At 37.6% G+C, this 15817-nt stretch overlaps 1 protein-coding gene across 1 annotated transcript; it reads right to left on the bottom strand.

Moving 5' to 3' along the window:
* Window positions 1–633: 633 nt before the first annotated feature.
* Window positions 634–1986, bottom strand: LOC114827574 (probable carboxylesterase 7). The gene has a single exon (XM_029109628.2). The coding sequence runs from the start codon at window positions 1840–1842 to the stop codon at window positions 757–759; it is 1086 nt and encodes a 361-aa protein (XP_028965461.1). The 5' UTR covers window positions 1843–1986; the 3' UTR covers window positions 634–756.
* Between the last annotated feature and the right edge of the window lie 13831 nt (window positions 1987–15817).

Below are 15817 nucleotides of genomic sequence, written 5' to 3'. Positions count from 1 at the left end.
ACTATAGTGTCCAAATTATGGATGTCGTTAATGAAAGACTACCAATGGCATGCAATTTGGGTGCCCTAAAAAGTATGCTAATCGTTTACATATTATTAAAACATATATTGGAAATTAAATTCAGAGGTGGTTACAACTAATGTGCCATGAAAATGATGTCAAGCGATGGACCACTAATCTATCAGGTTGATGACGAAAATGGGTAACACAATATCGATATACAATAATTGTTTTTGTAGAAATTGGAACTTGGATTTAGAGCACCTGAAATCATCATGTACTTGCTGGTATATGGTATATAGGTTGCTAGTATTGGAATCCTGTACATTGATTTTGTGATTATAAATAAATTCACATTTGGGTTTAGATCCACTTCCAAGGGTGTGATTTTAATTAAATACACCCTAACTTACTTTGATTTTGTGATTTTAATTAAAGAAAAACATGAAAAAATGCTTGAAAACTTTGAGTTTTAACGAAAATGACATAAAGATGTTGTAAGTGAATAGTATTAGGATTGACTTTTTAGAGTAAAAATGTGATTTTTCGTTAAAGTGAAGAGCACCGGGAGCTTTAATTAAAATTAAACTGAAACTTGATGAAGATAATGTATGCTTGTATATCTATAGTCTATAATATAATGGATAATTCTTATTATAAAACATAAAAATTACAACATCTAACCGTAATTGTGCGATTAATTCAAGAAGCCGTGACCATAGCATCCAATATCTTCTCGATCGCTACGGCGGTAGCTTAGTCTTGATTTACGAAAGAAACCACCTTTTTCACCAAGTCCACAGCATTGTCACAACTTGGGTTGAACAAATGAAACACGTGGTCCTCCCCTTGGCTCTCCACAATCTCAACCACCCCACCATACCCACTCTTCTTCAACGCCTCGTGGTATGCCCAACCCCTGTCCCTCAAGAAATCCTTCTCCGCCACAAAAACCAACACCCTCCCGCACCCAATCTCTCCCAATTTCGGATCGTTACCCGGCCTCACCCTCGGGTCATCCGACCCACCACATGTCGGATAAATAACCTCCAACAACTTATCGGGCTCGTCATCCATGAAGTAGGGGTGAAACAAAATCATCCCCACTATCCTCGTCCCGCTCAACCCATCGAGCCCGGCCTGGCGCACCACGTGGTGCGTCAGAGTGGCGCCAGCGCTGTCACCACCTATAAAAACACGGTCAAAGTCAACGTGATCGTTGAGCCAGGCCTCGGGCCCGTTACGAGTGGAATGGGCCGCGGCCCATTCGACTGCATCCCAGGAGTCTTCAAAAGCAACGGGGAGTGGGTGCTCCGGGGCACGCCTGTAGTGCACCGACAAAGCCACGACGTTGGCTTCTGAAGCCAGTAACCTGACGTGTTTGTGGTAGAGAGGAGAGTAGGGGGACTCGATGACGAAAGCGCCGCCGTGGATGAAAATAAGGAGAGGGAGTTTGCGCGTCGGGTCGGGGAGCTTGGGGAGGAAGACGCGGGCAGAGAGCCCGGATTGTGGCGAGAGGACGATGTCTTTGCATTGGACCCCGGTTGTCGAGTCGGTGGAGGGTGGGACGGTTTCGATGCCCTTGAATCTCTCGGTTCGGCCGTCATTATAGATTCGGAAGGCGGTCGGGAACTCGAATGATACTTCGCTGGAGGGTTTAGAGTCCATCGGAGTCGCCGGAGATTTTTTTTTTGGTAAACTATTTTGTTTTGTTTTGTATTTGGGTTTTCGGGTTTTTTGGAAGACAATGAAGTGAATGCTTTGTGACTTGTTTGGTAAGATAATAAAATGGAATAATACGTGGTTGGTTGAGAAGGTCCACAAATGGCGTTTCGCCGGCATATGGATGCAAATTTTCGGAGAAGGATCTTCGTTGGATTTTTTTTTTTAGGAATCTTTGGAATTTCGTGATTATAACCGTTTATCGTATATCGTGTAAATTTTAAATCATTTTAAAATTTAAAATTAAATATAAATATTACCTAACGAAAATTGACCGCACGTTGTACGGTCATGGTCCGGTTCCTTTTCCACAAATTTCAACAATTACCAATGATTTTCTGCCACATACACAAAGACAATGTTAGCTGGAATGAGGATCCTCTCCAGATCTTCTTTGTGAGTATCTTGGAGATTCACAAATCGTGTCCGTTCATTGTACATCGTGCGGTCAGTTTTTATCATATACTATTCATATTTAATTTTAAATAAATGTATTTTAAATTATTTTTAGATGCATGATGTACGATGAACGGGCACAATTTAAAGGTTCCCAATGAGGATCCGGATAGGATCCTCACTCTGTTAGTTGTACCACCTTTCCACTCTCTATGCATTGTTGTTCGAAAATTAAGAAGAGTGTTTGAGAAGTAGAAATTGGCGTGTTGAAAGCAATATCTTGTTTTCTATTGCATTTGCGTGTAATGTTTATAATATGTTGGGCTTGGCTTTTAGATTAACTTGAAACCGAAGCTGCACCAAAAATGAGAGGCCAAGACCAATGAGTAAATATGGAGGATGGTGATTGAAATTTTTTTATAAACAAATTTTTTTTTTAAGTTTAGGCTAAAGTTGTGTTTGGTAAATGAAAAAAAAAGTGTTATTTTTTTATCAAAATCATGAATTCAAAAAAGTATAAAGCAGAAGCAGCTTTGCTTCTGAAAAAAACGCTTTTTGCACATCACACCAATTCCAAACTAACCCTTAAACTCTGGAAATGTTGAAAGGGTGTATGAATGACTCTTTATTTTGGGGTTTAGAAAGAAATTAATTGTGAAGTAAGCCTCTTCTTTCTAATTAAATCGTCTATACCAGACGAGGCCTAAAAGGTTGAGAATATAATTGAGAATATAATTAGCTACTGCTCATGGTTTTTTGGAGCTTGTGGAAGGCGCGGAATGATTTGATATGGAGAGGAGTTCCGGGTGCACTAAGGGAGGTGGCGCTGCGAGCGGGGGAGTGGATGGTTTCTTTTCAGTAGTTTCATAAACAACCAAAGGTATCGCGGTCTTGTGACCAACAAAAATGGAGTCATCCACCCTCGAAGTGGTTAAAGTGTAATTTCGATGGTGCTTGGTCAAAAAACTCGAGTGTGGAGCCAAAAATAATCAAGAAAAATATGGAGACGACACGAGAATTTTTGGGTAAAAAAGATAAGATTACCCTCGAGACACACCGGGATTTCTACGCACGAGCAGCGAGCAATCATCCCTCAATCAAGTCAAAAGTGCCTAAAATAGGTATTTATTCAAAACCTATCTCATCCATCCTCATCAAATCTTCTCCACAAGGTAACCCCCAAATCATTCATTTCTAATTATATTACTTAGCTAATTAATTATATTAATTAGCTAATTAATTGATTAATTATCCAATTAATTGATTACTTATCCAATTAATTTATTAATTAGCTAACAAATCATGAATCTCACCCAAATAACCATCCAAGTGGCCGATCCACATCCTCCCAAAGGGGCCGACCACACCCCTATAAATACCATCTCATTTTCTCCAAAACTCAATTCCAACTCTCTTACAAAATTCTCTAAAGTCTTCAAACACTTATCCCTCAAAATTCTAACTTTGGCATCAGATTCATCGTGGGCGCGTAAGGCTCTTAGCCTTGACCTAAGGTGTTATTTATTTTGTAGTTGCAATTTTGTCTAAGAAGAAGAAGACGGAAATTTGCATCCACATTGAGCATAGGTGGTGTTGGAGCCATCATTCGGGATCATAACGGAAATTTTTTAGTTGGGCTCTCGACTTCTGTTGATCACGCTACATCTCCTCTACAAGTGGAATTCTTGGCAACTAGAAGGGTTGTATTGTTCGTGTTGGAACTATTTCTAGATGGGAGGCCCTTTTGTTTTGAAGATTCTGCAATAGCTTTGGCAGCTTGATAGGAGCATATTTACGCAACTTAGTTAGCTTGTTTTCTTGCATTTATGTTGTTAGTTCCTAGTTATTTTAGTATTTTAAGCTATTTTCGTGTGTTTGTAGGTCTAAAGGGCTAAAGTAGCAAGAAAGTGCAATTTGGAGCAGTTTTGGGCTTGGAATGGATAGCACATGTATGGAGCAAGGTAGATGGACAAATTTGAAGATCAAAATAAGCTAGGAATGTGCTAAAGAGATGAAGGAAATAAATTCAAAACAAGGAAGATAAGGAAGCTCAGCAAGAAAGAAGGAATGTTAACCAAGTTACCTTATTTTGTCATAATCCCACACCACCTAATTTCCAATTGCAAGGAGGATCTCTAAATATATTAGGACACTTAATTACATGGTTCTAGAAGGACAATCCCAATCAAAGAAGGTTGCCGCACCTATCCCTTTAAATTTCCTTCCGTGCCGCACAAGGAACCTTTAGGAGCTGCCGCATATCTTTCCCTTTATTCTTAGGATTCTGACATTTATTTCTCCTTCTCCTTGTGAATTTGGGATCAAACCTGTTTACCAAATAAGTTAGGCCTTGGTTTTCTTAAACCTATAAATAAAGGCCCTTGCCACAACCTTTAGGATCACCCATTGACTACTATTGATACTTTCAGCCATTCTTTCATACAATTCATCACTCAAACCTTCACCCACACCTTGTGCCACAACAAAGAAGAAGAAGGAGGACCCTTAGACGTGCTTGCCATTCAAGCTTGGATTGCTGGAACACTCTTAGGTGTAATCCATCTTTTGTTTTCAATGTTTAAGTTTAATTATCTTTGTTTTGCGAACATGAGGAGCTAAACTCGTTTTAGCTAGAGGAAAATTCAAAGCCATGAACATATTTGCAATATGAATTGATTACTTTCAGTTGTGATTTCATAAATCATGAATGCAATTTACTTAACTGTTTGATTCATAACTTATTCTTGTTTGTTGATTAAGGATGCATACTTAGTTTGCATGCATGAATTTGATGCTAGAATATAAGGGAGTTTCACCTAATTGTTATGAACTTATATTCATAAGTAATGGAGGTTGCTAGTCACAATCGTGTTAAGTAAATTCCTGGCAGGAGTATCATGATGTTTGTTGATGCACAAAACCGGAGGTCTTAGAACAACGTAAATCCGACCGTGAATCTGCAAGTAATGTAAATGACACAAGATGTATCGTGGTTCACCCCAAGGTTTGGGTTACGTCCACACTGATTATGTATTTATTTGAGAGTATTTGTGAGGGAGAGAGCTCTGAGAGCTTTGCTCTAGATATGAGAAACTTAGGGTTTATGAGGGTAAGGAGGCCCTTTTATAGAATAAGGGCTCATCCCCTAATTACATATTTGCCTCTCCTTTATTACATAATTACATTTAAGTCATCCGAGTATTTATACGAGGTCTAAATACGAGGCCCTAAATATGGTATAAATAGTAGTCCCCCAAGTCTTCAGTCAAGAGAGTCTTTTGGCTAGAGACTTGAAATTCAGTCCATGTGTGGGCCGAAGTAACTAGATGTTGTCTTGAACTAATGCTCGATATGAGGCAGTGCTCAATCTGACACGACGCTCAACTAGAAGTAGCACACGCTGCGAGGCTGCTCGGCTCGTGGCTTATGTTGCCTTAGTTGGCTCGGTTTGCAGCATTTGAAGGTGAGGGAGTCCCTTTTATAGAATAAGGGCTTGCTCCTCAATACATGAATGATGGGCTAGAGTTGATGCTCTCTAATGATGGTGAGGGAGTCCCTTTTATAGAATAAGGGCTCGTTTCTCAATACATAAATGATAGGCTAGACTTGATGCTCGCGGCGAGGCGGTTGCTTAGTAAACGACGATGCTCTCTAATGGTGGTGAGGGAGTCCCTTTTATAAAATAAGGGCTCGCTCCTCAATACATGAATAATGTGCTAGAGTTGATGCTCTATAATGACGGTGAGGGAATCCCTTTTAAAAAATAAGGGCTCGCTCCTCAATACATAAGTGATGGGCTAAGTCCCCCAAGTATTTTTCATGAGGCCCAGTTAAGGCCCAATAGATGGTACATAATGCAGTCCCCCAAGTCTTCGGTCAATAGAGTATGTTGGCTGGAGACTTCAAATTGAATCCATGTCTGGGCCGAAGTGGTGATTGTTCGAATGCGGTATTTGTATACCATGCACTGAAGCTTTGTAAGTGAAGCTTTGCAAGTGAAGCTTTGAAGCTAGAGCTATGTAAATGAAGCTTTCGAAGTTGGAGCTTTTGTAAATGAAGCTTTTGAAGCTAAAGCTCTGTAAATGAAGCTTTTAAAGCTAGAGCTCTGTAAATGACGCTTTTGAAGCTGATTGACATGAGTGATGCTCATGAATGTTTATGTTGATTGACATGAGTGATGTTCATGAATGTTGTCATGAGTGATGCTTATGAATGTTAACATGAGTGATGCTCATAAATGTTGATATGAATGATGGTCATGAATGTTTATGTATGATTGTCATGAGTGATGCTTATAAATGTTTATGTATGAATGACATGAGTAATGCTCATGTATAATTTGGAGTATTGGGCGTACTTTTGATCACCTGGTTGGTGGCATGAAGGAGAGTACGGGTTGTACATTTCATCACTGGGTTGGTGGCATGAACGGCTAGTTGCCAAATGATATTAGAGTACGGGTTGTACATTTCATCACCTGGTTGGTGGTAATAGCAGCAGATTGCCGAATAATTGTGGAGTACTGGGCGTACTTTTGGTCACCTGGTTGGTGATAATAAAGGGTCTAGCTCTTTTGGGCATATAGACTTTCGCCCTCCACATGACATTGCAGCCCACTATTTAGGGCTTTTTTTTTTACCCTCTTATGGGGTTTGTACATATTACCCTCTGATGGGGTTTATACAGATGTCTCCGAAAGATAAAAATAAATTACATCATAAAAACAATAAAAGCAAATCACATCATTCTTTGCTTTTGCTTTCTCTTTTGCTTTCTGCTTTGCTTTTGTTTTGTTTCTTCTTTTCCATTTCCTACATGTTCTTCTGTAAAACGTAACATGACAGCCTTGATACCACCCACTTGCTTTCTTGGACAGCCTGGTCGTGCCCATCCATTCTCACTTCTCTTTTTCCTTTTTCTTTTTTTTTTTTTTTGCTTTTCTGTTCCTTTTTGTCGAATAATTCTTTGTCTACTCCCTTTATTTTCACTTTTGCAGGGTCACCCATGTGCTCTAGCAAAGGAGAGCTCATGGCTCATGATGTTATTCGGTATAGTGTCCTTTCACCCAATTGTTGCCGACGCCGGACTGAACTCGTCATCAAGGGTGGAGCGAATCGTTTGGTGGGTCAACCCAACGAGGTAGTCTTCCTAGTCCTTTTTAGTCTTGCTTGTGTTGGAAATGTGCCCTAAAACCAATCATATGATGATACTTTACGGACATTTCACATGTTAAACTAATCCAGTTTAATATCAAGGGCAAAGATTATTGTTTTAAGCCGTCTCATATAAATGTTATATGCTTAAACGATAAGTCCAAGGAATATGTAATTAGGAGAATGTAATTTAAACAAGTTAGATTCATGAGACCATTCTCTTTCGTATACATATCATAAACGTTCCTGATCATAGGATTGCCAATTGGGCATTGACAGTCCGTTAAGATCAGTACATACTGTGTCTTCTCTCAGTGAGAGTGACTGGTCTCGAGTCATTGGTGTGATGGACACCAAGACAAGCATGTAGGTGCTCAATAGCGAATGAGTTCACTGAACACGATCAACGAGGAGTTCTTATACTCATGTCACATGAGAACTCATGGTTGGGATAATGCAAAGTAGTCATTTGACCTGAGGCATCATAGTTGTCTTGTGGTTAGGTCCTTGATCTTTGACTATGTCAAAGTCACTCCATCAGAGGGTGTCCACGGCATAGTTGGGGTTAAGCCACTTAACCATGGAGGCAAGTGAATGTGAAACAAGGGATCTCTAACCTTCAAATTGTTTGACGGAGAATACTCTATGATATGATTAAGAATCTCTGGCCAGAGTATGAATGAGATTTAGGAAATCGTTCCAAATCACATTCAAGGTAATCATGTAAGTAAAAGAATCACATTGGATAGTAGACATGAATAAACTATCAAACCAAACAATGTGGTCAATAGTATTGTATTAGAGAAAGACCGTATTGCATTGTAATCCTAAACTGTATAGGTTCTCCATCTCTTCTGATTAGCTTGGGTAACCATGACATACTGCTAGGTGTCACTCATGGTTTGTGGAAGCCCTAAACGTGTATAATTACTAAAGGGAGAATTGAAAGTAAGTTTCAATTCACAATCGAATTGAAAGTAAGTTTCAATTCACAATCGATTTGAAAGAGTTCTAATCGCCCACTGCCTCACTAAAAGGAACCTAATGGATCGTACACCGTGTAAGGTAGAGATTGAAGAAACAACGGAGATGAGTAAGGATAATTAAATGGTTTAATTATTTATGGCAATGATTAATTAATATGTTAATTAATCAAACGAATAAAGTTCGTTAAAGACCTCGGGTTAGTTTTTGGGCCTCAAGGCCCAATGGGCTTCGAACGTCAAGCCCATTGACTTAAGTTGTATGACAACTTAATGACTAATTATTCACAAAGGCCCAAACAGCCCAATAACACCCTATGGCCGACCATATTGATAAAAGAGTGGGTTTTGGACTTATTACAAGTTTGCCACTCCAATGAAGGTAGGTATAAATATGACTTTATAGCTTTTTCTTCATTAGGGTTTCTTTTGGAGAAAATTGGAGAGAAAATGTCTCTCCCCTTCTCTTTAAGAGGCCGGCCCCCTTGGAGGAGATTAGCTAGCAATCTCTCATCCTCCAAGGTCACTCCTCTCTTCTTCAAGTCTCTCCTTGGTGTGGAAAAATTAGAGGTTCTCCTTTTGGGAACTTGGAGAATCCTTTGTAGCATCCTCCTCCAAGAAATCGATGGAACTAAGAAGCAAGGAATGAAGGCCCTCTCCTTGGGTGATTAGCCTTTGCTTATGCAAAGAGGAATCAACAAAGGTATAAAATATCTCAACTCACTTTGTTCTTGAGTTGAGTCTTGGTTCACCTTTCTACTAGGCTTTGAATTTCATGGGTATTGTTTTGTTTTTTAGTGCATACTAGCATGATTCCGCCTTTAAATGTTAATTGCATGCAATAGATGTTGCTCAAATGAACATGTTTTTCACAAAATTTCCTTCAAGTAGTATCAAGAGCCTAGGTCTAGTAGTTGATAAATCCTTTTGGGTTTTGTAGTTCATAGTCTTTGATTTGAATGTTGTAATTGTTACAAGTTTTATTCTTGCTTCTTTGAATGTAAATTTTGTTAGAAAATTTGTCATCTCAAACGTTGTAGATGTAGTTCATATGAGCATGAATTTTAGAGCTAAAAGTTGGTGCCATGTTTTTGGGAAATTCGGCCAAATCCAAAGGGTGATTTTTTGGGTTCATGTTTGTCTTGTTAAAAGTTTTTTAAGGTGACTTTTGGAACCCCTAAGTACCCTAGGATGTTAACCCCATTTTGAGTAGTGAAAATTTGAGTTTTATTGAGTGAAAATGTTCATGAAACTCTTATGGGTTTTCATGAATGTTCTTCATTGTTCTTGATGTTCTTACCAAAACAAAAAGTTTGGTGTTTTGATTCAAAGTTTTTGGTTGATTTCATAAAGTCTTTGTTTTGTATTGGTTGGTGTGATTTTTTCAAAATTTGAAAAGTGATTGAAATTTGAAAATGTGTTTGAATATTGTACATGAATGGTACTTTTCTTACACACCAACCCATCACTCACTTGTTCAACTTGCATGACTTTATGACTTTGCTTTTCATCAAAAATCAACTCACACACCATCACTCACATTACTCCAAAACCGGCCACCCTACAAGTAGGGTACTTTTGGGGCTTTTATGCAATTACATAAAGTTTTGATACTTTTGTGTATTTGTAGTTTGACCCAAAAGTTTACGTTTTTACGTAAAGGCCCAAAATCACTGAAGGACAAATTGTTTTGTTCCTTTAATGAAGTTTTTTGAATTTGTTGAAATTTTTGGGTTCTAGTTGTAATTACATGAAGTAGTGGACTTTTGTGTTTTTACAAAGTGACCTCAAAAGTTTATGTTTTGCAATATAGCCCAAAAAGTTGAGGTTATTGCTTTTCGGCCCAAATTAGGTTGAGAACAAAATGGTTTTGTCTCTTTAAATGAGAATTGGATTTTCATTTCATTTAGCTCCATTTAAATCAATTCTATGGATACAAAAACCAAATGACAATGTTGCATTCAAGTTTAATTAGTTAAAACGTTAATTAATTAAAGGATGATTATGAACCTAAGCCTATGATAATTGAGCTATGTGAAAGGCCGTCTCAAATTTGTTTGAACCATGGGAATGTGTAGATTAGATTTTGGTTGTAGTTTGATATGATCAAATGTTGTAAAAGAGCATAAGCTCTTCTTTACTTTAAAGTAATTTGTTTTGATCAAATGTTGTAAAAGAGCATAAGCTCTTTTTTACTTTGAAGTACTCATTTTCTTGTTTTATTTGATATGCATGAAATTGGAGTAGTTGGGTCCAAACGCCCAATAGGAAAAACACGCCTTAATATGATTAAACGCGTAACTAAAATCAATCACCATCCCTAGACCAAGATTCAACACTAGGCTCGTGTTGGATCTAATCAAAGGTTCATAGTCATCTTAAGGCCCTAAGCCAACTATATAGTCCATCAATGAATGCAAACCTTATGTTAGTAGTACCATATACTCTTGCTTTAAAAACCGTTTTACAAGCTTAGTGGGAGTACTATATACTAGTAAATCAATCACATGGACCAATAGTTGTAATAGGACCAAATTGTTTTAATAAGATTAAAATGTATGTTTAGAAAATATGAGACCTAAAACCCTTAACCAAACCATTATTAAGTTGATAAGCGTGAGAGTGCTTTGAACACTCTTTCGTGGCCTTCCACCGTGGTAGGCTCCGATCGTTTGTGACTCGTACAACGACTTCACCCTATCATGGGGGAGTACAAAGTGTGTGCTTACACTCAGGAGGAGTTCTATATGCATACATGATGTTGTGAAGGTAGGCAACGAGAATAGCCAACATCATATCATTGTGAGGTTGTTCTTGAACCCCTACTCGAACTTGCATGGTGGGAATGACTAACTAAGTGCAATGGAGCCAACATCATATCATTGTGAAGCTTCATTCTTTAGAGGCCAAATAAGATGGGTACTTGCAAGAGATGCAAATGAGTAAGCGTACTCTCTCATTATTATTGATGCTAGCCAACATCATATCATTGTGAGGTGGGCTTCGTAATGATGAGTCTCCCATACCCTACTAAGAGTTTCCTCCAAAACTCTCAAATTCCGATGAGGGATATGGAATTTGCCAAAAATAGTGGGTGGTGCTATTTGATTTAAAGACTCGGATCAAGTGGCTTAAAATCAATCAATTTATATTTGTTATGTATTTATTTACCAATATATTTGCAAACGCTATCCAAAACTTGACAAAGAAAAGCCGAATGCTTTAGTTTCCGGACTTGGTACCACAATCCCAAAGATTGTCTTAAATGGATTGTATATGTACCTAAATAATCTCATCCTCAAAATCCTCCTATTGGTAATGTATCATTGGAAGAACATGTTAGATAAGTCTATCATAAACAGGACAACACAAACAACCAATGCTTATTCCTTCGTTATATGAACAAAGGAACTTACGAAGATTAGCATAAAGACAATGACACTTTTATGTCATAGTTCTTCACTTACAAATCGTTGTGTGAAGAAATAAGAGTTTCTTTGAACAACCCTTAGTTAATGCAAACACTAGTGCTTGTTTCTTTGTTAAATAAACAAAGAACTTGAGAAGAAAACACAATGACATGGACACTTTATGTGCCATGATTCTTCACTTACAAATTGTTGTATGAAAAAATGAGAGTTGCCTTGAACAACTCTTGAAAGTTTGTAATTATGTTTAGAACATAATGGTTGGTTGACAAAAATAGTCCATCAACATGGACTTATGATGATTTTGAATCATTGAGTGTTGAAGTGTTAAACCACTTCACGAGACGGAAACTAGGCAAGGACTTCACCTTTGTGTCCCTATCCAAATGGTTCACTAAGTTTATTGTAAACTATATAGTGAACAATAACCACACGCTCTCCAAATCGTTTGATGTGTATAACACAATTGAAATAAGTTTCAAGAGAGACAGTGGGAGTTTAGGGACCATGACTATTGTAATCAAAGGAGAAGTCAAATGAAGAAAGGGAAATAACTCCAAGGGAACGAACTTTCTTTATGAAATGATGGACATTGGAAGGGGTATTTGCAAGAAATGTCTTGCAAGTGTCAAGAACACACCTTTCGAAGATGTTGTAAATTGTTCTTGAAAAGTTCAAAACAATTGGTTCTTCTACTTGAATGCTTGATTCCGTATTAGTAACTATGTTTTACAATCGTTGTAAAAGTGTGGCTAATAAGAAGTAGAAGATTAATGAGAAGAGAAAGTACTTCACATTCGGAACGTGAATCAAATGTAGATCTCTGCGAAAGCAGATCGTACTTACTTCCTCATATGAACTACCAAAGAAATTGGAAAAACCAAAGATTGTCTTTACATTCCAATTTTGAGGAACTTAATTCCGTCACTATGAGAGATGGACGAATGTTTTGTTTGACAAAACATTGTTCTTTATTAATGAATGATTAGATTACTGTAATCTAATTGATTATCTCTATAGTAGAGATGATATGGTAGTGTTAACTGTTTAGAATATAACGATGCTTAATGATGTGAAAAATAAGTTAACACACAAATTAAACCCTCTTTTTATCAATTGTAGTAAAGTATGTAAGTAGGGATCGTTCTAGGTCGGGGATTAGGAGGGATTGCTAAATCACTTGGAAACTGACTTGAAAACGTGAAAACAAAGTTTAAAACACTAACTAGACTCAAAGAATGCAAAACTATACTTTAAAACACTAAAACAAACCAAAAGACTCAAAACAGCCCCTAAACACTCAAAACTACCTTAAAAATACAATCTGGGCAATTTTGGGACTCTCACACAAACTTGGACAAATTTTGGTTTTCTAATGAACTAAAACACTTAAAAACATAATCTAAGATAAGTTCTAATTAATATGACTCAAAGAAATAAGATGGGGTTGATTTTCGACGAAAATAATTAAATTAAGACAAGAACAAAGTAAACAAATTCTTAGACAAATTTGGGTGAATCAAAACACTCTAACACACAACCAAAACAGAAATTAAACACTTTGAAACAATAAAGTAAAAGGGGGACTTTGGTTTTAATGAATATGAAAACAAAACAAACTTTGTAAAACAAAACAGATTGTAAGTGAATTTGAATGAAACTTATGGATGGAAGATTAGCTAGGAGGTTCTTCTCCACATATGTCACACTTGCATACAAAACGATTTCCAGTTGCTTTTCGATAAGCTATGAATACTCAACGGCCCAAATTAACCGTGAATTGCACTAATTAACCCTCAGTTTTTCCACAAGTTATTAGGTTGGATGATTGCATACGACAACCCAAAACATTCCCTACAAGTTCCCTACATGAATTGCATAATAGAGATACAAGCAAGAATCATTAAGTTCTATGAAAAACATAAGCATTGACGAGGCACTCGTTACTATGATTTGCATGAAACTTATGCCAAGAGTTTACTTAACGTGATTGTGACTAGCAACCTTCACTACTTGTGAATATAAGTTTATAACGATTAGGTGAAACTCCCTTATATTCTAGCGTCAAATTCATGCATGAAAATTAAGCGTGCACTCTTAACCAACATATACAAATTAGTTTTTATATGAACGGATAAGTAAATTGAATTCACAACTTATGAATCACAACTGGATATAATCAAATCATATTGCAAGTATGAACATAGTTTCGAATCACCCCCTAACTAAGAGGGGTTTAGTTCCTCATACTCACAAAGCAAAGATACATAAAATTAGACATTAAAATCAAAGGAAAGAAAACACCTAAAATGCTCCAACTTGGTAGCAAGTGCATCCAAGATTCCTCATTTCCCTTGCTTGCGGCAGATTGGGTTATGGACAGATTTTGGGTAGTTTTATGATGTAGAATGGATGGGGAATGGTATGGAAGGGTTTAGGGTGAGTGTGGAGGAGTGTTTGATGGTTGGAGGGTGGTGGAGAACTAGGCAAAGAGGGTGGAAGAAGGTGGAGTGGCTGTTATGTTTTCTAGGCACTAGAATGGTGTTTTTGGGGTGTTTTGCTTCCTAGGGTGTGTATGGACGAATTTCTGTGATAAAATGATGAATATGGGGGATTTTCCTTTGGCCAAAGGGTGTAAACATGTATTTATAGGCCCCAAAAACCTTAGAAAATCAGGTTAGGCTAGGGATGAAATGCATGGCAAGTTGGTGTGTGTGGTGTGCAATGGTCCAAGGGTGAAAATGAAGTGATGATGCAAAGTGTGAAGGGTAAAATGGAGTGGTGTTGCAGCTAGGGAGCATGAATGATTGTGTACATTGCATAGAGATGGAAAGGGAGGTGAAAATGTGTCAATAAATGGGTCAAAGGTGCAGCAATATGTGGTACACAAGGCATGGGATTCCAAATGTGAATGATGGAGCATCAATTGGTGCATGTTATGGTTGTGAAAGTTGTATAAAATTTTGTGGGTGAAGGGAACAAGAGGTATCAAGCAATTAAGTGTAATAATTAAATGAATTGAAGCATGAAATCAGAAATTATGTAGGGGACAAGAGTGATCAAGCATGGCATGGAATCCAAAGGGAATTCTATGTGGTTTGCATGGCAAGGAATGCAAGTTGGGGTGACAGATTTTTGGGCTGTTTTCTTCATCTTTTGGACCATAATTCTTCATATTCTTGGCCTCTTTAGTTCTCAAATTCGTCCAACCATTTGGCCCATGCATTTGCTATCCATTCCAAGCCCGAAACATGCTCCAAAGGCCTCCAAAATGCATCTTCTTGCATACTTTGTACTTAGAGTCTTTCACTTTGCATGTGGGCTTCTTTGCATGTGTATGAGTTGTCATTGTTTATCCTTGCAATTACACACACACACTTGCACACACATATGCCCAAAACGTCCATCCTCATGCATGCAATCCATTTGAGCCCAATATTGATCCAACATGCACCAAAATGCACTTTTCTTGCCAAGGTTGTTATTAAGACCTACAAACAAATGAAAATGGCTTTAAACACTAAAATAACTAAAGAAACACGACATAAATGCACAAGAACAAGCCAACTAAGTCGCATAAATATGCTCCTATCACTTAAAACCCAAAAGGTTGCAAGGTAGTGACTAATCCCAACTGAGTTGTGATACCTCTAAAACATAAATTACGAGTTGGTCATAGATGGATGCTTTGGATCGTTAGATCCGGATCCAATACCTTCTTGTTAAAATTGTATAGAGGCAAAATGTTTGAATCTTTATTCTTTTGGAAAGGAAGAAAGAATCACAAAGTTGTTGAAGTTAATTCACTTAGATGTTAGTGGCACATGTCCACAACATAATACTACTCATGTTGTATGACATTCACCGAAGATCGCTCTCGGTTGGACTATCATTTATTTTGAATAAACACAAGTCCGAATGCTTTGCAAAAGGTTTCAAAGAATTCAAGAAATGTAAGTTGATGAGTAAGATGTTTAAAGTATTTACCTCCTTAGATTTGATCCAAGAAAAGGTAACACTTTAGAACAGTTTCCTCGAAAGATATCAAGGAAAGAAGCATCATATGATAATGGATTTCTCCATTAAGAGAAGAACGAACTCGAATAAGATTTAGTTCGTTGGATGTTATCAATTA

This window comes from Malus domestica, chromosome 10, assembly GCF_042453785.1.
Source record: "Malus domestica chromosome 10, GDT2T_hap1".
Lineage (NCBI taxonomy): Eukaryota > Viridiplantae > Streptophyta > Magnoliopsida > Rosales > Rosaceae > Malus > Malus domestica.
This window is presented reverse-complemented; position numbering and strand designations above follow the sequence as displayed.